General features: G+C 40.2%; 1 protein-coding gene across 10 annotated transcripts in view; it reads left to right on the plus strand.

Moving 5' to 3' along the window:
• The window catches only part of LOC148168758 (serine/threonine-protein kinase tousled-like 2), a 37,270-nt gene extending 10,272 nt beyond the window's left edge, over positions 1 to 26,998 (plus strand). The window contains exons 1-11 of one of the 10 annotated variants that reach the window (XM_088046609.1): positions 503 to 729; positions 11,123 to 11,208; positions 21,250 to 21,343; positions 21,783 to 22,018; positions 22,187 to 22,306; positions 23,102 to 23,442; positions 23,502 to 24,008; positions 24,095 to 24,242; positions 24,413 to 24,663; positions 24,716 to 24,935; positions 25,132 to 26,998. In XM_088046609.1, coding sequence (XP_087902735.1) covers positions 711 to 729; positions 11,123 to 11,208; positions 21,250 to 21,343; positions 21,783 to 22,018; positions 22,187 to 22,306; positions 23,102 to 23,442; positions 23,502 to 24,008; positions 24,095 to 24,242; positions 24,413 to 24,663; positions 24,716 to 24,935; positions 25,132 to 25,356 — 2,247 coding nt within the window. In that variant the 5' untranslated portion in view covers positions 503 to 710 and the 3' untranslated portion in view covers positions 25,357 to 26,998. Of the gene's footprint in view, positions 1 to 502; positions 730 to 5,269; positions 5,397 to 11,122; positions 11,209 to 12,161; positions 12,292 to 14,734; positions 14,884 to 15,327; positions 15,538 to 18,960; positions 19,056 to 21,074; positions 21,188 to 21,249; positions 21,344 to 21,782; positions 22,019 to 22,186; positions 22,307 to 23,101; positions 23,443 to 23,501; positions 24,009 to 24,094; positions 24,243 to 24,412; positions 24,664 to 24,715; positions 24,936 to 25,131 lie in introns of those variants that run through there. The other 9 variants (XM_088046608.1, XM_088046607.1, XM_088046612.1 and 6 more) reach the window with 9 other exon arrangements.
• Positions 26,999 to 27,755: the final 757 nt, after the last annotated feature.

Below are 27,755 nucleotides of genomic sequence, written 5' to 3' on the forward strand. Positions count from 1 at the left end.
GATATATCGGTATCGGGTTCTAAAAATAGGCGCGAATATTTGTATTTTTAGTTTTTTAATGGCTCATTTTCCGAGTGTTGAGGTGGGACGGTGGCGAGTTAGTCCTGTGCGCGGCGCACGGAGCCCATTAGCCGGTGTGAAGCACTCATCACGTCGTTGCGACGTTGTCACGTTTACGTCGTGGCACTCTCGATCTGTTCGGAAGTCGACTCGAACATCGATCGCCCTCACAGCCAACTCCAATTAAACCGCGGTCTGAGATTCACACTGGAAAAAATATAATACACAAGGAAAGGAACTGGTGAAATGAACCACAATCCACACACGGTGGTATTCTTAGAAAAGCATTTGAGTCAACAAGGTTTATCGCGTTTTGTTAGATCGGAATTGATCATGTTGCCATTTGTACTGTTTGTTACGTGTTGTCTTTATTTTTCGTGTATGGCGAAGATCGTGAATAAGCGATGAGGGTCGGTTGTTATCGAATGATTTGAGTTGTTGATAATGGTGTTCTAACCTCTGTCGGGGTCCATCACAACGTAGTGGAACAATGACAGTATAATAAAACAGTGGAAAGTTACCCGTGCCTTATTTTTGTGCGTAGGATTAATGTGTCCTTGTAGATATTTTTATAACGTATTGATGGAAATTATTCGGCATAGTTACCGTAAACTTATCATTTAAAAACTAAGACAACAAAAGTGGTGGTTATGCTGCAGTTTTGTTCAGGTATGCCTTTTTTTTCCTTTATTAACCATTTCTAATATTCTCTCATTCGTGTGAAGGTGTTTGCGCAAACACTCGATGAAATTCAAACTGTGTCATGTCCTCATGGCTAATTTGCAAGTTACAATTATACGCTTTCGACAACACCCACTTCAAAATCCGACATGTTGGAACATTTTTGTGTGCCCTGTGCATTCACTTCTTTATCACTCTTCTCGATTTGATGTCAGATTAGATAATTTTTTTTCGCTCAAATTTTTTCCATTGATTCCATTTTATGGTAACGAAACTATTTACTTGTTGTATTTTGTTGTTAGGCTGATATTGGCGCCGAATGTATGCGTATCCTTGAAAACTGTCACAGCTCGGGCATTTTGTCGGATTTTCCGCTATTTCACGAGCACGTTTTTTTTAAGCAAATGTTGGCCACGACTACCTGAAAAAGATCCGTGTCGACCAAACGACAATATTGACCGAACAAAAGACCAGACAGATGTGTGATGAAAGAAGAAAAAATTTCAGTTTCAATCGCCATTAAAACTCGTATACTTCACTTGATCGCTAATTGGAGAAATTCAACGAAGTTTGTAATTATATTCGTCTTCATACGTAACAGTTCAATTGCAAAGGTTCTTATTATTCTGATCAACAAGCTCTAATTATGCGAATTGCAGGCAATAAGTTTCACACTTGATCAATTCTGGTTTTATTTGTGGTAATTTTTCGGCAAATATTTGCCGTTAATATTGGTATGTTATCAAAGTATACACATCGATACCACAGTTGCTACTTTCAATTAGTATTTTTTTGACTTTGAACAAATTCAGGACACACCTTGAATCAATCAAGATATATTATTGGTCGTTTATTTAATTCATCAAAGATCAGTCAAAGGACGCGTTCGTGTAATCGTTCGGTGCGCAACGAACATGCAGAGCACGCGCTCACGTGTTCACTCTACTCCAAAGCCGAGGAACAAATAAACAAACACAACTATAAGTGAACGGATTTGTTCCGAAATCAGTGCTCAGTGGTTTAAAAATGGCGTGTCAAGTAAGCTGTATCAAAGGTAAAAAACGTAATTGGTCTCTACACCCGACCAATATTTACATAAATTGTTGTGTATTTTGATGTTTCGAAACATTAAGATACATATTTAGATGACATCGAAACTCTCATACAAAAGCTTGTTTGGATATTTTTAGCTTTTATCAAATTTCCTGTCACCTCAGTTTCGAAACGATTTATGTAAGTATCAATTTATACGTAAATGTTAGGAATTGGGAAATCAATTATAGACAAAGCGATATCAGCAGTCGTTTGTGTAACAAGACCTTTGCCGGTTTTGATGATGGAGATTATTAGAAAGAGGGCGCTTGAATTTTCCATTGGTGACATGGCTGCTAAGTAGGTTGAAATTTGCGTTCCGTGGTGCTAGAGGCTGATTCAGAAGACGATAGTCGTCAGTTTTAATAATCCTCCCATAATCATCTTGTTTGCTTAAGTAAACGAAACATTTGTGTTTGTTACACAACGCAAAATAACTATAACTATGCGCTCCATCAAGCTCCTTCCGGGACATATTTGAGAATCATACATACACGGTCTGTGGGGTGTTTTCATAGAATTATTGCGTCGCAGAGCCACTTCTCCGTCGAACTCGTAGGAAGAAAATCAATAATATATTATATATTTCTTTCCGACGACGCGATGCTTTCCTCTAGTTTTGTTTACGCCGAAAGTCGGTCGGTGTAAAAATGGTGGATGCGCCAGTCTAGAACCTGGCGAGAAATTTTCAACTGAACAACACCCATCATTTCGACGACTTTTCAATGATCATCTCATCCCGTGCACGTAATTTGCGTGCTGAACAATTAATTAGGTTTACGTCCGGCTACTTGAATGGAATTTGCGCAGTGCGTCGCCGAAGAGAGCGAACATCGAGGCCCCCAGAGAGCTTTAAAAAGCTGCGAATTTAAACGGAGGTGGCGTGAGAGAACGGCGAGTCCCGAATATTCTCTCCCTGTTGAAGTGTGTTAGGAAGAGGTGTCCTGGCGGGCGTGCAGATGGCGGGATTGAGTAAATTGCACTTGGACTCCCTAGCAGCTACATTGATCCGCCTCTGACTGCTCTCTCATCTGCCCTCCTCAATTCTCTAATACCATACGAAGTTTTCGGTATTTTATGGACGGCGACAATTACACCGCCGGTTTTAATCAAACGACTTTCTAGATCAATAGAAGGAGGGGACGAATCTGGTAAACTTCCTTCCTATCGATAATTGTGGGGAGGTGGGTTTCGATGGGTTCGACATTTTTGGATATGTGACGCATTCTCCTCGCCAATCGATAGATGATCGTGTAAACATTTAAGGGATGTTTTTAAGGGTTAAACTCGACGACGATTAATCTTTTTGTCGACGGTTTTTGCCAACAAGGCCTACACCACCACCAACAAGAAACGTGGGAATTTTTGTTGGCGAAACATGACCATCCTTGATTGCAAAAAGTCAAATATATACATTAACTTTTCTTCGACTTCAAATTTGCACCTCAAGTTTGATTGAGCAACCCTGTCTTAAGTTAAGCTAGAGTTAGAGAGAGGCGTTGCTCGTGGAAATTCAGCTGAGCGAAGCTTACCGCCTGGCGTAGTTAAGCTCAGCTTAAACTTGCACTAAGCACCGGCCGGTGAAACTTCGGAAAACATTTTGTGGAAGTGAGCTAGTTATTGGCGCACTAATTTTCTCAACTTTTCGATGGATGAACCTCGCAATTGTTTACTAAACCAGTAACTTAAGAAAGGCGGTTCGTGATTATGGCAACTTCACTCGTGTTAATCGCTAATTACACAAATAGTTAATCAAAACGCTGCTTTACAACACAACATTTACAGAATTATATTTTTATTTGCACTTGTCAAAGTTCACATAAGGCATACATCATTGGTTTTAATAACTACTTTGACGCTAAATCCATTTAAACACGCGCTATAAAGTTGAGTGTCCGTTAAAGAGCATTTAAAATTGCGAAAATAATACATATTTCCCTCTGGTGATCCGTTAAGGTGAGTCGTGGTGGTTTGTGGTTTGGAAAAAGTTTTATTGCCGTAGATCTACTTATCTCAGTAGGAGTTTCTTATTTACAAGCGCGGTGAGCAACAATTAATGGTGAAATAAAGAACTTCTGCGGAGATAACACGATCGGTAGCCATAAAATTTGGTGCAGCTACAAACAAACAGTCTTTACAAAAAAAATACGAACAAATATTAACCTGCGTTGCAAGAAACGAACTCTTGAGGCTTCATGGTTTAAGAACTGAAATTATTTATCTATACGTGCGATTTGTTTCGGTTATAAATGTTTGTAAGAGAGTTTCAAATCCCATTTAATGTTTTGAATGTCGGAGTGCATTCTTGGCGCTAAATTTTTTAAGGAGAGAGCATTACGTTTCTTGCATGACCTCAAATGTTTATGCGATTATGGAGTTGCATTACTACCCTGCACATTTGCATGTGAAGAGAAGACTTCAAAGGAACCAGGTTTTGAAACCGTGTTCGAACGATATCAACGATTTATAAAGTTCTTTCGAAGTTCGTAAATTCTGAACAAAGTTGTATCAAATCTTAAGTTTGGTCCGTTTAGTAATAACGTGACTTATGTGGCTTATAGTAATGAAAACATGCAAGTTTGTTGGTTCCAGTATTGACTTTTAAGACGTACGGTGTCAAGTAGATGGCACTCCTTCGCCTTTTGCCCTATACTGAAGTAGACGAGTCAGTGGCCGCTCTCTCATTTTGATTTAAACTTATTGGATTTCTTTTCTGAAATCACATCAAGTGGAGATTTTATGTTTCAACAGCGACATAAACGATGATATCCTTAATTGCAATGCCGTTACTGCAGAACAAGGCATTTGAAGAATATGTGACTTGTTCAAGGGCATAACGATGGCGTAGATGCGGGAGTTTTACCTGTATATGTTAGAACCTGTGTCAGGTGTGTTGTTTTAGTGTCGCGTTTACAAGAAGGTTTGAAGTTTAACGTGTGTGTAGGGTAAGATCCATCGAAATGAAGGAAGCATGACCGCTTCTGTACCATTTGGTCGTTTGAGCGAGGTTTAACGGAACAGCCCCGTTGCGAGAACGGGAGCCGGGAATCGCAGACAGTTTGTCTCTTTCGTCTCGCGTTTAATGGACGACATTTTCACCTAGGCCGTCGGTGCGGTTGGTTGAAGGGAGTAGTACATATGCACAAGGGCGATCGCGGAATCGATATTTCACTCGGATAGAGCCTGGCGTCGGCGGTCGAGGACGTGTCCCGATGGATTCGGAGAGTCACATCTTGCTTCTGCTGCCGGTTACAAAGGCGCGCGCCCGCCCGTCTCTGTTTACCCTATCGCATACACATATCAAAGCAAGGCGGTAACATGGCGGATGGCGCCTATTAGCAACAGCAGCGTGCGGCGGCCGCAGTGCATCACTGACGAGTGCGCTCTAAACTTTGCCTTGTTATTCAGTTCCGCAGAACTGAACCCGAACCCCGGAGGTGATGTGGTGCGAGTGCAGTGCCAGGGGTGTGTAAGTGCCGTCGGTGCCGCCCCCGCTGGATTAATCTTCAATAACATCACTTCTTCTTGCTGATATGCCATGGCTGTACTTAGATCTTCTGTTGGTAAGGGTTCACACTTTTCCCCAACTGCGTAGATACAACGTAAACATGCACCCCCGGCGAGATCTTCAACTCGGGAAAATTCCCACTGATGTTGCCTTTCAATCAATAATTTGCAACTAACTGTAATAGTTTTCGGTATTATCGTCGATGAGGACGTCGGCGAACAGTTTGCATTCCAGAAGGACGAACCTTGTCACGTGGTGTGCAGGATGTTCCGTGCGATTCGGGTTTTGGCCGCTCTCTACGTCGGAACGGAGAGGAAATTTGCTGTTTCTGTGCGACTGGAGCGAAAATTTCGCCGTAGAATAAAACCGAATCACAACGGCATAGGAAGTGTTAAAGGGAAACGTTCGAAAGGAAGTGCGTTGTTGCCAGTTTGGGAGCACAGATCCTCTTATCCCGATGATTCATTCGTTAGCTCGTTATTATTATAAGCACTCGGTTTTTCCCTTACAATTAACACGAAGGGATGGGTGGGACGATTTTAAGGTAGCAGGGCCAGTTCAGCTTCGATTGTATGTGCTTAAGCCTCGAAAGGTGTATCGTTTATGACCGCAGAGCTGTCCGTCTTCGTCGCGAGCGTTCTTCGCTCCTCCTGTTCGTCTTGCTCTAGCCCACGTGCACTAAAGAGTTCCGATCCACTTATTCTTTGTCGCCTTTTCGAGATACACGATTTAGCTCGTCGCTATGTTTGCAAGTCGTAGTGTATATCTACACATATTGCGGACAGAGCTTGCTTGGTAACGTATTGATTTCTGTGGCCGCCAAGATAGGGGTCAAAGGGCATTTTAGTCTCTCGTCGTCTTACCTCGTCACGATTTTATGTATCCACGTTGTGTGTTGTGTTCGTGAACTAAATTGTTCGCCGACGCGACATCTGTGGACTTGAACTTGCATATTACTCGAAATACTTTGAATTTTTCCCCTTTAACAATTACATACTTGGTTAGCACGATACTAAAAACCGTTTAGCTTAACTCAATCCAGCTGGTTTGAGTCGGGAATTCCGAAGAGAACCTGGCGAAGTTTAAGACTTTTAAATTTGTACCAAATCCATGAATTTTTAATTTCATTGCGCACCCGTCAAAACTAGCAACCTCTCTCTAAACCTGGTGTAGATAGTCCTCCACGCCAGATCAATACCGTATTTATTTTTAGATTTGCTTCGTGCACACAACTGTAACCAAAACTCGACGTAGTAGCGGCCCTGTGTGCCGAGAGATGTTAACATATACAGAGAGAGACCTGTGGAGTGGCACACGTTGCCGGGTTCCGTCGGCAAGAGAGAGAAGTACAACAGGAAAAAATGCCCGTGACCGTGCAAAATATTCATCCGTATTATAGATTACATCTGAATACATTCACAAGAAAAAAAGGTTGGACTACTATGACCCACAGAGCGAACTTGTCAAAGTTTGTTCGTTTTGACAAGAGGGTCTGGACTGGATGTTGTCCTTCTGGGTGTACGGAACGAGATATGGAAATTCTTTCTCCCCCTTGAAAGAGTACCAGCAGCATTTTCATCAACCTCGAAATGGAGAAAAGAGGTCGAAATCCCGGGAAACCGGAGAGATGCCGTTTCTGGTTGAAATGGAACCGTCATCAGGTCGAACATTCGACGAGGGGAACGGGGGTGTCTAGAATCTCTCACTCGCGCCGATCCGCACTCGGTACAGCCGTGCCAAGAGTATGCGACACATTCCCACAGCTTCCATTTGTGAATCATTCTACACACGAGACTAAAAATGTTGACTCTGTCGGTGTATTACGAATCGAAGGGCGTAAACTCGACACCTCGCCGATTACCGCCGGGTCTCGACCCGTTAATAGAGGCCATCATCGAAGGGGAGAGAAGCCTATAGCATAACGTCATACACGACGTTAACGAGAAGAGGTTTCCCGGATGGGATGCTCTGTTCGAAATTGGCGCTTTTGCATAAAATGTTGCGGAACGAGCACCGTTTCCAGTCGAAACGACGTACAGAGTTTGTTGGTGCAGCGAGTGAGAGATGAAATCGATCCATTTTATCCCCGAGGTTGGCCGTTCCGTGCTCGCACCTGACCTTGCGGCATGTATTAACCGCTGCCGCCGTTTGTTTCCACAAAAATGGCAGGCGTTCCACCAATACAACCGTCTGCTTAAATATTTATAACGAAACGAAGATTGGCCATCAATAAATGAACACACTGTTGTATCGGCCCGAACCGTAAACTATCGACATAAAAGATAGCTACATCTAATTAACACCGACCTACATACATATTGGTCTATTATTTAAACGCCATCATAAAATTTTCTTTGTTCGATTCGCTTCTGAATTATTTACATCTTGTCTGTAAAATATGATCGTCGTAGGAGCATCACGCGATTTGACTTTTACGACTGCTCTTTAGTTGAAGGGAAAATGACGGCGAGATCAGGTCCAGTGGCGCTGCGTTCAGATTGACTTTGTCAAAACAACTCCTCCACCTACTTACTGCCAAGTTGGAAGTGGTTTTGGCGTATCTTTCTTCCTGCGGTTGGTAGGCGGCAAGTTAAAAATAACACACGCAAAAGTAAAAGCTCTGGACGCGAAATTTTCATGACGGCACTAATAGGTCGCAACAATTAAGCTCATGAACGTTTAGCGAAACGGTCTAGACCAGTAGCGAACTTGAGATTTTTTGCTTCTCATCACAAGGGAAATGTAGTGGAGGCAAAGTACCAACAAAGTTTTTTTCGAGAGTTTTAGTGCCTCCACAGGCCGCGTTCACGAATTTCACTGCTCAAGTACATAGTAAATTTCTCACCTTACCTTCTGATGTAATATGCTTTTATGGTCAATCATACAGTAAAACGTATAGTTATGGTATGAGGTCGAGACATCGGATAATGTTTAAAGAAACGGAGAAACCCGTTTTTGCAAGTACCTTTTCATTTGACTTGGATTTTTTTTGTAATTTTTTTTCGACGCCGCATTTTGTTTTGATCGTCCGAAGACAACTTCCGCGAATCGGGAAAAGCCCACCGCAAACTTAAAATTCCAAGATATTTCAAAGGTTATTTATCGTATGAAAGAAGGACTGTGACGTTAAAGTCAACACTGATCTCATAATCTGTTTAAAGTGAACAATATTACAGTCTTCTAAAAGTAGTGTAATGCTTGTTAAACTTATCTAAATTTTAACCATCTGAGGATAGTTTCGTGAACGACAAACAGTAATCGTTGGCAACTCCCCGGTTTTGTCACCACAAAAGAATTTCGACATGATTAATATGATGTCGAATCTGAGAATGACAAAGGATTGAGGTATTGTTGGTTTAACAATATTTTAAATATTAGTGGTGAATGTACGTTTACGTGACAGTATTGAATATTCATTGGCCAAATAATTTAGCTGCTTTACAGAAGAATCTTATTGACAAGTTGGTAATCATATAATCATAAACATTCGGATTAGTGTCAACTACATCGTACCTGGCGATAAAAGTTCTGTTACCTTTAATCAGGGATTAATACAAGGGCATTAATCTCTTATAATAAACTTTTAATATCCATCTTAGAATCATTCGACAGAAAGAAGCCCGCGTCAAAAAAGTTTATCCGCAGAGACGTTAGTTGTTTTTAACGGGAAGCTAAAACCATTTCTTGCGTTTTTCATGCATGACCACGTTTTATTGAAAGTAGGTAATAATCTTTAATGTTTGTTTTGTTAAAACGTATTGTCGTAAGAAGATGGGTGTCAATCACCGGCTAACGGGAAAACTTTGCGATCCTTTTTTTGACTGAGAACATCGCGTGGCCAAAATTTTCCCGTGTTCTCCACTGTCCGTAAAAATATCGTTGTCGCCTCCTATAAAGCTCGCTATTTATGAACAAAGTTCAATTTATTTGGCTACACCGACACCCCCAAGATAAGCACGAGTGGACTCGCCGTCGATTTTCATCTTGCGATCTGCTCATTTTATTGGTCACTCAATTTCTGCAAAACCGAATATGTCTACATACATGTGTGTGTGTATTGATCCGTTTTGGTGTTACGGTAAAATTCCGGTGTGAAATACCACTTATCCGCATATTAAAACCACCACCTCTTCGGTCAGTTCACCTGGAACAAACGGGAGCAATAAGCGGATCAAAGTTGGACGAAGCGCAGCGCGCGATAATTTGAACCCTTGACTGATGTAGAGAGGAAAAAAAAGAGGATCCGGCCACGCCCTGTATTTAGATTTTAGACGTGGATTGTAGAGACGTTCTGTATAATTCCTTCGAAATAACGTCGTGCACCCTTTTGTTCGGTCGAACGACTTCGTTCCTTCCATAACTGAATGCACATCATACCGACCGCTCTAGTCTTTAGTTAGAACAGAATCGCATGATGGAATGTTACATGCTAACCTTTTCTGCTTTTATCCCATCCGACTTTGTTTAGATATCGATCTCGCAGCTTGCGGTTGCTGCAATTTCCACCTAGAGTTTACCTACTGTATCATCCAAGAATTTTATAATTAGCCGAGAAAGTCGGACAATGCGTAAGGAGAGGGAACGGACGAGGTTATTGTAAGATTTCCACCCCTAAACCACTGTTGATCCCCTACGGAAAAGCATTGATCTTTGAATTTGGGTGTGTCTTCTCACGCTGTTAATACCGAAAAAAAGACACTAATGGATTCTATTAATTGCTCCCGCTCCTGGCCTATGACATTTCAAATTGACACCCACGGAATTAGCAGTGGGTGCCGAATAACGGATTGATGAAGTATCGATTGTTTCGCATCCCCCAGAAAAATTTTCCACCCCCAGAAGCCTCCAAACATCTTAACCCCCAAGGTCTCGTCGTACCATTTATTGAAAAGTTTGCAGAAATGGGAAATTTTTGGAAATGTAGCCGAGTGTGTTTCAAGGTCGGTGTTTACCTCAAACCGTTTGAGAATCCCTGTCTCTGCATCTCCTCCACCAGTGTGAAAATTCCTTGGATATGTCGTTCGCGGGATCAGTTTAGAATTGACGCTCTCGACAAAGTGGTTGGTTGCCTGCTATATATAGTGTGCTCTCTCTGCTTGGGTGTTGCCCCAAGGAGGAACTTTTTCAATTTTCAGTGGCTCCATCTGACGGTCGTAATTGGGGGTCCTTGTGCCGCCGTACAAAATCCACCCACCACCCCCGGTTCAGACCCCCCGTCCGATCAATGTTAACGTGCCACGCGAGATCGAATGACGTCACGGCCAGGCCACTTCCGGACTTTCGACGCCATATTGTTATTGTCAATGATAATCTTTGCATTAGTCACATGTCGCTGAAGTTAACCCACGGTACTTTTTTCTTTCGTCGAAAAAATCGCATTTTTCTACAAGTCGTGGGCTGACTATTAAGAATATGTAACATGCAGACGAACAGCCAGTAATAATAGTCCATTGTTCTTGACAGTTTTCTCGCTCTAATTTAGTTAAAACAGCGCGCTTGCTTCGACCTATCAACAGATTGACATTGAACCTATTCTTAGCAATCTAATTTGCAAATTGCTGAAAAAGTCAGAAAATACAAGCGTTTGTTTCCGTAGCGTAGGGTGTGTGCGTTACTAACAAAATTAACGGATGGCGACCGTACCGTGGTCAAGTTTGAAGGAGCGTAGAATGGGTATCCTGTGCCATCCGGCCTCTCTTTTTCTTTCTCTCTCTCGTCCCGATTTTATCCCGCTTTAGCCCCCTTGAAATGCATATATCTGTGACCTCGGCGTTGTTACAGGCGCTGGAGTGAAGATGGAGCATTTCCAGGCGGCGCTCGACCCCCGGAAACAGGAGCTCCTGGAGGCGCGCTTCCTGGGCGCTAGGGTGAGTGCCTACAAAATTATCTTTTTTTTTTTACAAATTTTGTTTATTTTTCCAAACAACCATCCACCTCTTCTTCACCCATCACGCAGCCGCGGTGGTTTTCTCTCCACTATTAGATAATGACTTAGGCAGTAGTTAGTTGTTAACAGGTTCCGTAGACTAGACATTTGGGAAATGACGTAAGGTGTTGGCGAATGCGCACAGCGGGTTACTAATTAGATTCTAATTTTGAATCGGTAAAGCGACAAGCAAAAAAACTTGGAGCAATTCGTAGGCCTAGGTAAAGGTTGCCCGAGTAGACGGAAACGTCCGAAGATAAACTAAAAATTCCGCAAAAATATCATTCTCGTCTTAAAAATAACTCCTTCAGTCGCCTTGTTTACATACTTGTAGGTATTCTATCTATTGTGTGGTTGAATATTTGATCTAGTAGAAACCAGTTAGCTTGATTAAATATTAAGTAAAATATCGATCTTCTTTTGTTCGCCGTGACTAAATGTCTTTGTTTGAAGCTTGGAGATTGTTGTGGTGGACAAAAGGGGGAGATGCAGGTGCGAGTCGTCGTTACAGACTTTTTATATTTTTTAAAACTTGAATGAAACCAGTTGGGGTTCGTCCCGATTCGCGTTCGTAATCAAACGTGTCGAGATAGCAGAAAAAGGTCGACTCACAACCGTCGAATTTAGCGCGTTGCTTCCGGAAATCGGACGTGTGCGCCATATTTTTTCCTTTCGTACACCTATCTCGATTGTGGCAGTGGCGCGCGATTTTCAGGAAGATTCTGCAAACGAGCTCCTCTTCTCTTTTCAACGCATTGTCATGTCGAATATGTAAACGTGTTTAGAAGATCGGTCGTGAGGTGTACGTTTTATAAGAATGGTGTCGTTGCACTTAGTTGCAATGCGAATCTAGTACAGTCCGCACCAAAAGTTATTTATACAACACTCGACGAACTCGAAAACGTTCTATTATCTTTGGCAGTATCTATTTTGTGTTTCCGATGACGTCTCTTCGGTGTTACATTGAGTTTTAAATTTTATGGCTACTGACGTGTGCGCGCAACAATTTGCTCCTTTTATGTTGGTAAGTCTTGCAGATTGGAGAGCTTTCTAATTGCTTAGAAAATAATTTCGGCGTAGTAATTCGGGTCGCATAATCGTATTATTACGCAGATTAGATAAACATGTGTGACGTCTTGAGTTTTTTTTCCTCGCTTGGGGTATATGATTTATTGTAACCAAGTCTTCATATGTGTTGTGAGTGGTTTTTATCGTTATCTTGTCTTCAAGGTGAAGTAAGTGTCTTCTAACTCTAAACAGCAAGGTCTCTAGCACTGTGTGACATTTCATTATTGTCGTAGATTAGAACGTGATGCTAAATTGAGCTTGTTAAACAAACATAATTATTAATAGCGGGAGGTACAATCGAGGTGCTGCAAAGATCGCAAGTGCGCCAATATGATCGTAATAATTTTTTGTGTCCGTCATAATCTCTCGCGTGGGACGTGACTGTGTTTGTTCGTCGGATCAGCGGTTAAAATCGGGCCACTTGTGTTGCGTTGAAGGACTGAAAAGCCCGATTTACCCAGCCGCATTGTGCGGCGAGCGTTGAACTTGCGCCACAACTCAGCGGTCTCGGCATTTAGTATCATGTCCGACTACACGATTACGGCACACACATTCAACGATTCAACACACACACAACAGTCAGTCGAGTCGGTGGGTCGATCCAAGAACCAGACAAGTGGAAGCGCAGCGGGTTCACTCTCTCTTCTCTCTCCATTCGCGAGACTCGAGACCTTGGCTCGAAAACAGCCGTCATTTTTATGCAAAACTTAATCCGTTGAAGGCTTTCACTGGTAATTGCGCTGCGGGATTAGTTAGTTGTGAAAACAACGACATCTACTTCGTAATAGCACAGAAAGCATGCCGTATTAGGCGATGGGAATCGGAAGATTCATCATTCGGTCGTGGCGAGATCGGGAGGGGATCCCCATCAGATCGGGCTAATAACCCAGCCGACGCCCAGCACCAATCTCGGAACTTGTAGTAGGTAGTATACAGGGTCCGGCAACACTTGTGTCCACCCCTAAAATCGTCTTTAATTTTAAAGATAAAATTTTGAAAATTTGCATACGCTTATAGTTGACAAGGCTCTAGAAGCTGACACAAAAATTTGTTTTTATATCACGGATTCTTTGGCGTCGCGACGCCTAAAAAGTTTAATTTTTAGCGATTTTTGGCTTTTTGCGGTAATATTAGCGAATTCAATTTTTTTTCAACATAACTGTAATACAAATATTTGAGTTTTTATTTTAAATCTACTTCAAATGGTGTTTAAAATTTGCGAAAAAAACGCTGTTTTATCAAGTTAGTTTTCAACATTTTGACGGTGCAGTGACAAACTACGTTTACACCAAAATTTCACAAGTCACTTCATTCACTCATATGAAGGTGAATTTTGATTAGCTCGGGTATGTTGCACGTTCTGGACACTAGAAATCGTTAATTAACATCGACAAAGCGACAATTTCGCCAAGTAAGACTTTTGTTACCTTCTAAAACGAACCAAAGAATAGATGTCTTTTGTGACACAAGATGTTGACAGATGGGTGTAAACGTAGTTCCCAATTTTGACGTAATAAAATTGAAAACTAACTTGATAAAACAGCATTTTTTCCTCAAATTTTGAATACAATTTACATTAAATCTAAAATGTCAACTGAGATATTTTTAACACATTTATATTGAAAAAAAATTAAATTAGAGGTTCATTTCATAAAACTTCACAATTAGCTAAAAAATACACTTTTAAGGCGTCGCGACGCCAAAACTATAAGTGATAAAAAATAAATTTTTGCGTCGGCTTCTAGAGCTTTGTCAACTATGAGTGTATGCAAATTTTCAAAATTTTATCTTTAAAATTAAAAACGATTTTGGGGGTGGACACAAGTGTTGCCGGACCCTGTATAGTACACCCTCCGTCTTCGTCCGAATCATCGACAGGTAGTTAAACCCGTTCCGAATCAGATATATTGGGTTAATAACGTCGCCGGTTATTTTCAGCGCGTCAATGTAATTTTGCGGTTTATATTTCGCCATAAAGAAGTTAGAGCCGCTATAAACGACAGACTTGTTTTCCTCGTGTACACGCAGCCATCGCGCTGCATTCCACACATTGCAACTCGTCTATTTCTAGCACGCGTGATTATTTGTCGCCGAGTTGACCCGATTAGTGTGGTACACTCCGATCGTCGACTTTTTTCACATTCAAACCACTCCGATTCATCACACCGCGTTAGCGCAAGCCGTAATTATCACTGTCACTTGGTTACTATCACAATCGTAGTAGTATAACTTGTACCTCCTCGTCACTCGATGTATAGTCAGACTACAGCTAACATGCGTCATACCGCTACAACGTCTCGCTGACGAATGAATCGTGTGCGCCAAGTTGTGGTGTTGTGATCCGGCATGCGCGATGCGGCAACAACGGCCGGCGCCAGCTGATAGCTGAAGGCGGTGTTGCCGTGCGATGGCCTCGATGAATGGCATTGCAAGGTCTGTCTCGGTGCAGTGCGGTGCTGTTGGTGTGATGTAGACATGTGCGGGAAGCAACGACGCCATGGAAGGGCTGTTGCAAGCTCTCCTGGTTCACTATCATCTCAGCCACCAGGTAAATTTCGACGGCGCGGCGTTAGTTTGTTTTCGTTTCGCTATCGGCCAACACGTGCTGCGTCTGTACGCCGTCGCCGCCACGACGACGGCCTGACCTAGTCTCCGGCTTTCATTGATTTTACAACACGGACCAGACGGGAGTTTTAACTTGTTCGCCGCTTTTAAATTAATATGACGATGAGGCTGAGACATGTGCGGTTCGTTTCCGCGCCATCTTATCTGCGATTTCCTCACAGGGTATTTTTATTTTTCGTGGATTACTTTGTTGGTTTCCTCCTTGATAAGCTCTTATCAACATATTAGTTATTTTTCCGAATACTTGGTGGTCGTGTGACTGTCGAATGAGTTCGCGATATTGAGGTAGGCAGCTACTTTCTAACGTTCCGACCAGAAAGAGCGATTATTATCGTCGCAAACAAAATCGTTATTACGTTAAAATAAATTTTACGTCCGCTCGATGTTTTTACTTACCGTAATAGATAGCTGCATTGTTTCTAATCTTTACTTGCTAACTCTCCCACTATATTTCCACGTCGTCGTGACTTTTTATTTTACAACAGTATTTGGCAACATTTTGTTGACCTCATATTACGCGAATTACAAATTTTACAATTTCTCGGCTCGCTGCAACAAATCTTCGTGGCACTTTTTGGTAAGCTACATTTTTCTTGAGTTTCACTTTTTCGCTTATTGACTTTCATATTCTTGATCCAACGCAATTACAGTTTATGAGGAAGTTATAGTTCTCATTTTTTGTTAAATGTCAAAGTAAGCGGAAACTAGCTAAATCGAGTTTCGGTTATGTGAAAATGGCGACTTATTCATAGTCTAATGTTCAGTAATTAATTCAAGAAAGCAGGTTAATGGTAGGACTCCATATTTTCAGCAAGAATACCAAAGTTCGAAAACTTATATTTTATAAAAGATGGTTTTCATTTGCATACCTAGTTTAATTGATTTTGTTTAATTTTTATGGTCGCTCCAAGCGTTTCGCAGACATTTGCTAGTTTGTATTTCTTTCCCACAACTCGCGATCGATGTTTGACTAACCATAAATAATTACGTTCAGAAATAAAAATGTCAGACAAACAGGGGGGGCGAGGATTCTCCAAATTTCTGGCACTTTCCATAGTTCACGTGACGCTCTCATTGAATATAAACGTGACTTCTTTAATTTTCTCGGATACAAGAAATTTAACATTTTATTGGCGTGGTAGAGTTCCACTATTTAATCTCGGTCTCTCTGGGTGACGAATTGGCACAAATTAGTATACAGTGAATGGAACTAGACCCAATGAACAAATGGAATGGTTCAATAGCCATTAAACTATTGAATTGGCTACGGCAAATTTTAGAAAAAAGGGTAACCAAGTAATTCGCGATAATGTTATGTCTTACTCCACTTTAGCAATAAATCAAACGAGAGATAGTGAAATTATTTTGTTTCAACGTTATCTGTTAAGACGTTTTGTTATTTGCCCCGATTTCATTATTATTGAGTGAGGTAGGCATGTCTGGTTTTGTTTAGAGAATACAATATAACTACGAAAGCACGGCCGACGAGTTTAAAGAAGCCTCGCGACACTCGCTAGATATTAAATTCATTTATTTTAACAGAGATTCTGCGTTTTATCGACTTTTGGGGATTTGACCCAGTTCCATCATATCCCATTTAGCTATCAATTTGTTAAAATATTCATCTCGCATCGGTGTAGTAACTAAAAGCTCAATTACAATTAAGCTTTTAATCTGCCAACTCCGATGGAGCGAGTAAAGTAGAAATGTGCTTGCTTATTCTCGCCGCTCGCTATCATTTTCACTTTCCAGCGAATTATAAATGCGAGCGATCGAGCGAGTAGATTGTAACTCGCGCAGTAGAATCAATTCTTAAAGAATTGTCAAGCTTGATTAGCTGTATTCCTTAGAAATTGGTTTTATGAAGCTTTTAATATTGGATAAGTTTTAATAGCTCAATTTGATTTTCGGAGTAGTTGAATTATTTCCACTCTCAATTAGAAACAGATTATGGCTGTTTTAGTGAAAATGTTATGTGGGACAGATAAAAGCATGGAATTCTATTTAAAGAAAATCTTTATCGCAGAAATTTAAAAATGTGTTTTAGCTGTTTACGGCAGGTGCTTACAGATCACTAATTTTCCAATCATTGAGATGATAAAAATGGTATTCGTATCACTTTTGGTATTTTAATAGGTTTCGTAAACAAAAGTTCGAGATTTTGTTCATATTGCTACTCAACAAGTTTTGCTCTGAATGTACAAACCGTTCTGTTGTTAAAAACAATAAAAAAACTTACGTACTCGCGCAAACTATTTGTTTTTCACCATTCGAAACTGTTAAAATATTTGTTGGGATTTCCACAGGCATACCAGAATAGCAATATGGTTAATTTCCAGTAATTAATCAGGAATCGATTTTCTAGTAGAACCGCAAAAATGGTGGAATGAATGCGCAATTATGTTCTTTAAGTCAGTTAGTGAAAATTTTAGTGGAAATTATGGTGAAGTCAAATGGCATTGAAAAGGTAATAAATCACCGAGTTGTAGTAAAACCGCTATTAAGGACAAAAACCTGACTACACTATACTTTCAACTGCATTTTTAAAGCAGTTTACAGAACTTGATTGAACTGTTGCTAGCTTGTAATGTTTTTTGATAATATACTGAAGTTTTTCCTTTTTTGGTGATAATCTCAGGTTCATCTTCAGTTTTCCGCTGCACAGTTGTTTACGCAACGATCAGTTATGATTCAGAATATTTCACAATATGACGACCACCTCCGTTTTTCTATACCCATTGCGAGCATACGTAAATGTATTGTGATACTTGTTAATGAGGTGAAAGTTTTTTCTGATTAAGTTCCGTGGATTCATAGCCTGTCAATATATCGACGACTTAAATGTTCTTGTTGTCAGTCATCGTTTCCACGGCGGTTATCGCAGATTCATAATCCTCATACATAATTAAGCTTCGAGTTTTCCCTATTGCAAATTTTCACTGGCCATTGGCCGACTCACGAACCCTTTTTCATGTGAGTAGGCGAGATTGCGTGGACTTGATGGGAGTGGACAAGCACTCATGCTCGACAACCCGTGCACGTAATTTTTTCTTTCTTTTTGCGTTAATTAAAGACAAACGCATTTTCTTCATGGTTTAGGCTTCAAGCTCCGACCCTGTCGAATATAAAGCGTCAGGTGAGCGCCTTCCGTTCTTCATATCCTCTTCGTCCCTAGCTTTGGTACAGTTCCGTTCATAATTGAATGCTAACCGACCAAGATGTGCCTTTTATAAATAGAGGCAGCCAAGAGTGTCGGTGTGCGAGTGTACTTACAGAAAGGTCGCGTACACGATAGGGGTGTCCAACTTCTCCGGAATAATCAATATTGCACCCTCCTCTCCTCTTCCACCTCTGTTTCAATCTGATGTTAGCGAAATCGAGAACTTATACACGCCCAAAGTGACGTGCCATAATAAAACGATTCAGGTGGTTGGGTTCCGAACTACCATTACACACGTCACATTTCGTTCGATCTGTTCAAAGATTTTTGTCTTGGATTTTGTAATGCGTGCGTGTCCTTACCACTTTCGAAAAAGATGGCGAGCTCTTCCGAAGTCTCAGCAGTCGGATGGAAGTGAGCCCGGCCGGTTGGTGTTCGTATGGGTCGATAACCTACATTATTAAGCATTCTATTATATGTCTTTTACCTGGTCTGAATGGTCGCACACACAGCTCTCGCAGTAGTAAGTAGTCGATGAACGCCAAGGAGGAGGCCTTTAGTTTATTAGCCGTTCTAAAAATGTCTGGCTGCTCTGTACAGCCACAACGGGCCCCCAAGTCCAATAATGTGATGATGGCGTAAGCAGACTCACGAGCACATTGCATTGATTAGCCCGTGACAAGGAAATTATTTCATTCCAACGATACCCGATGTGTTGTTGGTGTTAGCGCAGCGACCTGCCTGACCACGGTACGATCAGTTCCTAGTTCAAACTGCTCTTTTTTTTACGTTGTCTTGTCACATTTTCATTTCAAGGTGCGTTTACTTGAAGTGAAATGTCGCTTTTTTGCACACGTGGAAGTTTGAACTAAACCGTTGGGCTATTTTCCGTGGTCGGAGGGAATAAAGCTCGTTCCACAAATTTACAAGTTCAGGTTAGTACCATTGTGTGTCAAATAGCAACCCTGTTGTGCTCTTGGGATTAGATTTAGTTATACCTGAGGTCGAGATTATGTTTACCTCCTCGATGGGTGCCTCTTTATTCATTACTATCGTAGGTAGTCGGATCCATCAAAAAGTATCTTCTTTCGTGACGTGGGCATATTTTGGAGGTGGTGTCCTTCGTGCTTTTGTCTTTGAATTCGATGTTCCATTCATAATTATTGTCACTATGATAAGAGGAAAGTTTTTGGGTTATATTCCAAGAGGTCAAGGATACTGGGATGATTTTTAATGTCACATCTCTTGACTAGATGTTTTTACAAACATCCGCTGCGAGAATTTTGCTAACATTTTCTAGTCACTCATTGCGTTTCACTGCGAGATAAGAAAATCTCAGAGCAGTTTTCGGTATGTTGTAACTCGACCGGTGAATGGTTTTAAAGAAAAAATCCACGACCAGCTTTCTTTCCTTATCGTTCGTATTGTTTTTCATTTAGCTATCTTTTAGTTATCGACGTGGACATTTTGGTTTGATGTTTGTGACCGTGGCTGGGAGATGATAACGCAAGTAGTACTTTAACTACAAATTGAAATTGAAATGTAAAGGTCAAAATTTGCAATGTTGGTAAGGTTGAAGAAAGTTTGTTTGATGATCGGACAGTGCGATCGTGTGCAGAGAGTTTGTTTTTCTGTTGTTAGTCGACGGGGTGAGATCTTTTCAGTCTATTTGTGTAGCCATTGTGTTTTCCTTTTGGCAAGTTGTCCCGGTGTGCAAGAGGAAGCAGATGATATCGGTGGCGTTCTCTCTACCGTGTGTTCGATAAATGGTAAAAACTTTGAGGGCGTCACTTGTAAGGAAAGACATAACGTTATCAGCACCGGTGTTATCGGCCAAATTATAAACTGTATGTGTGATAAAGCGGTATTTTTTACGAATAAAACTCAAACATAATGTTGCTAACTTGAATACGAGTTCAAATGTTATCTTGTATAATAGGATTGTCGAGATGTTTGGGCTTATGGCGCGCACGGACCCTTTTAACGTAAACCGACGCAAACGGTACACAGAAGAATAATTCCGACTTCTCCCTGCGTGCAGTCTAAATCGGTGACTAGTGACTCATTTCATTTTAGTTTTGATGTTGACATTTGTTAAGTCGGTTGTAGTTGAAAAAATAGTTCCTTCAACTCGGCAATTAAACGCCAGCGTTGAGATTCTGCACACCGTGTCAGGTATAAAGGTGCGTCCTCACTTGTAACAGAACATCGTAACGTAACATCGCCGCGTATCAATGTGGACGGGTACTCCGTAACAACGCAACACCGTAACATCGTAACATCGGAGCGTTCCATCGCTTGTCGGTTTTTCAGCGTCACATCAAAGGAATGTTACGCGACCATGATGGAGTGTTGGTTACACGTGTGGACGGCATGTGCAACATCAATGCGTAACTTTCGTAACATTCTCGTAAAGTTTTTATATAAGCCACTAACTGCTTGAAATTTCAAGTCCAACAGTAACTCTTTTCCACCATATGCAGTTCTACTGTAAAATAAGCGATTCTGCCAATATCGTCGTTGTCTAGGTTTTTTTTTCTTCATTATTAAATGATGAATAACAATGTAAGCCGCAGCAGCAACATCCATCTTGATGCAGTGGACGATATTAACTGAAGAAATCGGAACGGCATAATGTTCGCTTCTATGTTACGATGCGATGTTGCGATACGCGTCAAAAATCATTATATCGTAACTTCATCGCGTACCACAAAAATGTTACGCGACGAGGTTACGTTACGATGTTCTGTTACAAGTGAGGACGCACCTTAACACGATCATGATGTCCGCTCGGTCGTAGTATAGTAGGTGTAGATACCAGCTTGAGTTTGTTTCTAAAAAATCGTCGGTTTTTTCGATTGGCGATGGAATGACGTCGTGGACGATGCTCCTGCGCGAACTGGTTACGGTTTCGTTTTAATATGGAGTTTACATTAAAATGGACAAGGCGTAATACATTCCGGTGTCGAGTGTGCGAATCCGCGGATTTCTTTCGACAAGCAAAATATTCACTCCTCGATACCACTACTGGCAAACCTGAAAACGTCGGCTGCATATTTCACTGATTGTACAATTTTAAAACGAGAGATCAAAATTTGCCAGACTAATCCAAATTCGTTTTTCTTTCAGATGTCAGCTGGATCTCAGATACAGATGGCACCGCAGTCTACGATCAACACAACCCATCAACCCGTACATAGCCAAGACTCCAATATGAGTACAGGTATAAAGAAGTTTTGCATATTTGGAAGAGAGACACTTTTACATTTACAAGCAATGGCGTTCTAGACCATTTTCACCTTGAGAATAAACATTTATTATGTTGTTTATACGTTATTGTAGTTGTATCGAGTTTCAATGTGGAAATTAGATACAAGAACCTCTCTATTATAACTTTCGAGAAGTGTTTTAATTATTCAATTCACCCAACGAGACTCGTTTTCGGGAATTATCTTCCTGCGATGTATTCTAGTCGAAGTATATTTATACTCGGGATATTTTTAGTAACGCCGGTATCAGATATAGGATGATTTCCTCCGTGTTCTATAACATCAAAACTAACATTTTAGAAACGCTAATTATGCAATGAGGTGAACGAATCGAGGACAATGAAATTCCAATTTGTAGCGATTGTACAAGTTCTTATCCACTTTTTCTTAAAGGTTCGTCTCATAGCGACAAAGAGGTGGACCCCAATACTCCGGAGAAGGTGCCGAGAACCCCTTCCGAAAGGAAGAGGAAAAGAAAAGCGGACGACAGTGGCGGTGTGCCTGTTAAGGGCGTACGAAACGCTACCTCGGATAAGAAAATTAATGAATACTTTAAACATTCTGGAAATAGTCCTATTAGACACGGGGGGGCGAAAAGTCCGTCGCCTCAACAAACTCCTTATCCAATGGTAAGCCAACCCAAACCATCCTCCTTCTTTTAAATCCAAATGATGACAATCTCACCACTGTATGAGTAATGATTAATCTTCGATCATGCACTACCAACTGATTACGCATAGTTGACACATCTAATTTTATTATTTTATAAGTTTTGTTATTTAGATGTTTTGTTACAGTTTCCTCCATCACCTCAACAGGTGGGTCTGCCCTCACCGCAGGTCAATACTGTTCCTTACGATTTTTATAAACAACCTCCTCGGTTGCCTCAAACTGCGATGGTTAACAAACAAGTACAGGTATGTGCATTTGTTACCTTGGTTTGCGTTTTTGTCGCCAGCCGGCCTCCATTGCACAAAAATACAAAACTGCATTGGCGACAATCATAAGAAATCTTTCAGTATTTAAAATCAGTCGATTTTGGCTTTCACACGATCTAACAACTGAATGTCATTATGTCAGGTTCTGTTATATTTTACAATACGAACTTGTAACCGTAGTAGACACTGTTCTGAATTAATTTGGTATTATAGCGGTTATTCTGTTCATTGTAACGTCTTCTAGCTGAAAAAGGCCAATTACCAACGCTCCAAATTTCCGTTTGAATTGTTTCTTATGAATACTTGATGCGATGAGAAACCCACTAGTGGGATTTATTGATTGAAAAACATACTTAATATTAGAGGTGGTCACGTCATTCTGACCCTGTAGCAAAAATGATGTAAGTTACTTCCATTGTTTTTAGAAAACATTGCAATTGTTGCAGTTAAGGTCTTTTTCAAGGTGGACAAAGAGAAAAAATTATTTCACACAATTTTTTTAACCTTGCGAAAGGTCCAATATGAGCAATGACGTGATATCTCGAACTATTTTTTCCCCATGCGTAACACGATCAAAGAGACTATGATTCACCCAACTTTTTGTAATACTGTTTATTTTGATTGGACTGAGCGATTTTATGATGAAAACTTCTCACCACTGTATGATCCTCATGATTATACATAACATGCACTACCAACTGAATTAGTAAATATGGTTGTTTGAAGTTTAGTCTGTTTTTCCAGGTCATTGAGGCATTTTTTCTATGATTCCAGACTGAATTAACGTGTCACAGGATACAGGAGTTCGAGACGCAAGCGTCGTCGGATCTCGAAGTTCGAAATAATAAAATCGAAGAACTGAATCGGCAAAACGAAGAATACCGACACCAAATATCAACCCAACAAAAGGCAACGGACCAACATAAACAGCAAATTAATAAATGCATCGAAGTAGTGAAGAAACTGCTCAAAGAGAAGAGTTCGATAGAGAAGAAAGAAGCGCGGCAGAGATGCATGCAGAATAGGCTAAGGCTAGGGCAGTTTGTGACGCAGAGGGTGGGCGCCACTTTCCAAGAGAACTGGACTGACGGACACGCGTTCCAAGAGTTGGCGAGGTAAAATATAAAATATAATAATATGACGTGTTTTGGACTGATTTGTTTCTTTTGGTTAGGCGGCAGGAGGAAATTACGGCAGAACGGGAGGAAATCGATAGGCAGAAGAAATTGTTGTTGAAGAAGAGGCCTTCAAACAACGAGAGCGGTAGGAAAAGAAATAATTCCAACGCGATGCACAACGGAACGGATTCTGGTTTTCTCAAACCTGACGCCGTTCCCGGTTCCTTGACGTTACAAGAGTATTATGAAGCCGATGAAATCTTGAAGCTGAGGCAAAACGCTCTGAAGAAAGAGGATTCGGATCTTCAACTGGAGATGGAGAAACTCGAACGAGAACGTAACCTTCATATTAGGGAGTTAAAACGTATACACAACGAGGATCAGTCTAGGTTTAACAACCATCCAGTGCTCAACGATAGATATTTGTTGTTAATGTTGTTGGGCAAGGGTGGGTTTAGTGAAGTGCATAAGGCTTTTGACCTTAAAGAACAGAGATATGTGGCCTGTAAAGTTCATCAACTCAATAAAGACTGGAAAGAAGATAAGAAAGCAAACTATATCAAGTGAGTGGTAAAAATCAGTTCAACTTTCTCAAAAATTTCGACGACTTCCGGTCTTCTGTTATTTAACACGACTCGTTTTCTTCCAGGCACGCGTTAAGGGAATACAATATCCATAAGGCTTTAGATCATCCTCGTGTAGTAAAATTGTATGATGTTTTTGAAATAGATGCAAATTCCTTCTGTACAGTCCTAGAATATTGTGATGGTCATGATCTTGATTTTTATTTAAAGCAGGTGAGACTTCTTCCAATTACTATAAATTTCTTCTCGAAAATAAAATGATGATAATGTTTTGCCAGACATTCTGTGATGGCTATCATGTTTCAAGACGGGACTGAGTCAAAACCGTCTATCTCTAAAATGACTTTCATCTTCCAGTGGTATATCGCAATGTCTGTTTTTAGCATAAGACAATACCGGAGAGAGAAGCAAGATCTATAATAATGCAGGTTGTGTCAGCTTTAAAGTACCTGAATGAGATTAAGCCACCCGTGATTCACTACGATCTCAAACCCGGTAATATTTTGCTCACGGAAGGAAACGTCTGTGGTGAGATCAAGATTACTGACTTTGGTTTGAGTAAAGTAATGGATGAAGAAAACTACAATCCGGATCATGGTATGGACCTCACGTCGCAAGGAGCTGGTACCTATTGGTAATATTTCCTTCATTCTCAATTGAAAGTGTTACTGAGGACTTTGGTTTAGGTATCTTCCTCCTGAGTGCTTCGTAGTCGGTAAAAATCCTCCGAAGATATCTTCGAAAGTAGACGTGTGGAGTGTAGGTGTCATCTTTTATCAGTGTTTGTACGGCAAGAAACCGTTTGGACATAACCAATCGCAAGCGACGATTTTAGAAGAAAATACGATCTTGAAGGCGACTGAGGTACAATTCGCGAATAAACCGGCAGTGACGAATGAGGCTAAGGTAAGAACTTTTACGTGGTAAAATTGAATTCAGTTTTATATTATAGAAACTTTGTTTCATTACAAATCGATAGTTTTAACGGCGATCAATTATGCATGTATTTTGAATAACTGTCAAGGCCAACATGTTTGAATATGAATAAAAAGATTAGTAGTACGATTTCCTGAAAATGTATAAAAATGTGATTGTTTTTCAGAGTTTTATAAGGAGCTGCCTAGCGTATAGGAAAGAAGACCGTATTGACGTTTTATCACTAGCCAAACACGAATATTTGCAACCCCCCATGCCTAAACATTCGAGAGTGGCGTCGAGTCAGCAACAGCAGCAGCAACAACAACAGCAGCAGCAGCAACAACAGCAACAAGCGGGCTCGTTTTCCACGGGACTTTTCGGGGCAATGAACGCTTCCTCTTCATCTTAGTGCAGTGCTGTGTTTATTTAAGTTATTTAATTCATATGTTTAAAATACTACTCATAAAAACGTACATTAGTTAATAATTATTGACGATTGTAGTGGGACGCTCAGATCAAGATTGAACTAGTTGCGTGGTGAAAATGTTATTTCTAGTGCGAATGTTGTAAAAGACGCGCAGTGTGTGCGATCCAAGGACTCTTTCAACTTCTTTCTCTTGTTGCTTACGCTTCCCCTTGAGGGTTTTTGTTATAAAGGTTGGATCGAACTAGAATCTTAGTGTACTAAAGCAACACTGTTATTTGTATCTCGCTCTCTGGCTATTTTCCTCATATGTATGGAGTAAATGCAATATATACATATATGTGTACATTTGGTTAAATATCTACCTTTATAATGAGAACCAAAGTCTCAGTCCAGTTCAGTACAGAAACAAGAACAATAGTCTGTATGTTTCCTTTCTAAGCTATATACATATAGAACATTATTAAGTTATTTTTTTGAAGTGACCTTGCTTTGTACCATAGTGTGTATTTGGTTCGCTGCGTCTTGTTCCCTCTTCATTAAATAGTGTATCATATGCAAAAGGCTCATGTTTGTATCCCCACATGACGCGAAAATGGTCGCTTATTAAATAAATTGGAACATATTTAATAAGCTCATTTTTCTCCCAGCAGCTTTTTGAGACATTTTTGTTTTCACAGACTCGTTCTAAACTTCTAAAATATACATCATTTAGGGCGTAAAACTAGTATTAAAATGCGATTAAAGTCAATAACCTCAATATTATACGCGATATACAGTGTGAGGCACCAACGATCGATATGTACGAGTACTCAGTTATTTTAAAGTTTTTTGAAACCACCTTCTCCTGGTTTTGAAGAACGTGGAACCAATTTTAAATTCGATAGAATAGGAATGGTAGAAACAGTAGTCGTAATATTGTATCAAAATTGTGAACAAATTTAGTTGCATAACTTTAGGAGTGTTTAGGCGGTACTTTCACCCTCGATATTCGTTACGGTATCCGTGATGTGTATCGACGACGCGAGTTTGAACATGTGCCACACTGTATAATTTCTAGATACATGTTACCCGCTAGCAGGGTGTATATATTTGAAAGCTTGTTACTTTATATTAGTGGGGTTATTGTGAATTTTCCATGAAAATGTCTCAAATATCCGATCTGAAACAGTTGTTTAAAAGTGTACCAAGTGATGGAAAAATGTACGGACCTAGTTTGTACAGTGCACAGTGTACATTGCAGAGTTGCTGAATAAATTAGGGTTGTGTGTAAAGGTCAACGTACATTCTTCGTCATCTTTGTTTTGTAAATATTATGAAGCTGCAATATAAGAAGTGAATGCCAAACATGTCCGATATAAGTAAAACTCGCAAATAATTAAAAAATACATGTTACTTATTTATACTGTGCTGTTTGTGTGGGTGGTGCGCCACAGACATTGTGATAAGAAATTAACTAAGAAGTCATGTCTTAGTAGCAAAAAAAACGCAAAATGTATCGTTACTTTATTGTTTATGTACTTGTATCTATACTTTTATTTTATACAACGTTCACATTTTTTCTTTGGTATATCTACCGTTGTAAATACAGTGTGTATGAATTACACAGTAAAGTTTTCAAAACCAACTTAATTTATTTCCTCTTCAATTTTATTACAAAATATAACTTTAATTAAATTTATAGCATATTTTTTAACCCTGCTGGTAGAAAACGATCATTTCAAATGTGGCCACAAACTAACTAAAACCACATCGTATATTACTAAGATAAGCTTCTCCAATTGCTTTCATTTGAAGAGGGAAATAACAGAGTGGAGCTTAGAATTTAGACGTAACGCACTGTGACAAGTGAATTCAAGTTGCAACTCATACTTTAAATCGCGGTTAAAGTTAATCGTTAATTTGTTGTGATTACATGTCTGTGTTTTTGTTCATAAACTTAATTTTTTAACGCTAAAAATAACCGCGGATACAATTCTAAATTGAAATTAAAATTTTGCGACGGTGGGAAGCACCCAATCTGCTTCTTTTTTCAGAAGCGCGCAGAAACTTTTTATTACTTTAAACGAGTCCAGTGACTCGCTTCGTGGGAATGGTTTTTTTTTATCGTGACAAATCTTGTCTCTTGAGGCTTATTTCCTGTCCTATTTTACATCAAATTCAGCATTTAAGTTAGGAAGACATCGTGAAAAAGTTCATACGTTGATTTCGCCATGTGAATGTAAATATGTTTATCAGAAATAAGATTTTAATTCCAATGGAAAATGTGTACAGGTTGTTTTATAAAAATAGTATTAAAATTCTGTTGTTTTATTAAATCACATTCACTTTCAACATCAAACGAAACGAGAAACAGGCAAACCTCCTCAATATTTTGAAATTAC

Source organism: Gnatocerus cornutus, chromosome 9 (genome assembly GCF_029298725.1).
Source record: "Gnatocerus cornutus isolate USDA-ARS CGAHR chromosome 9, icGnaCorn1.1, whole genome shotgun sequence".
Classification (NCBI taxonomy): domain Eukaryota; kingdom Metazoa; phylum Arthropoda; class Insecta; order Coleoptera; family Tenebrionidae; genus Gnatocerus; species Gnatocerus cornutus.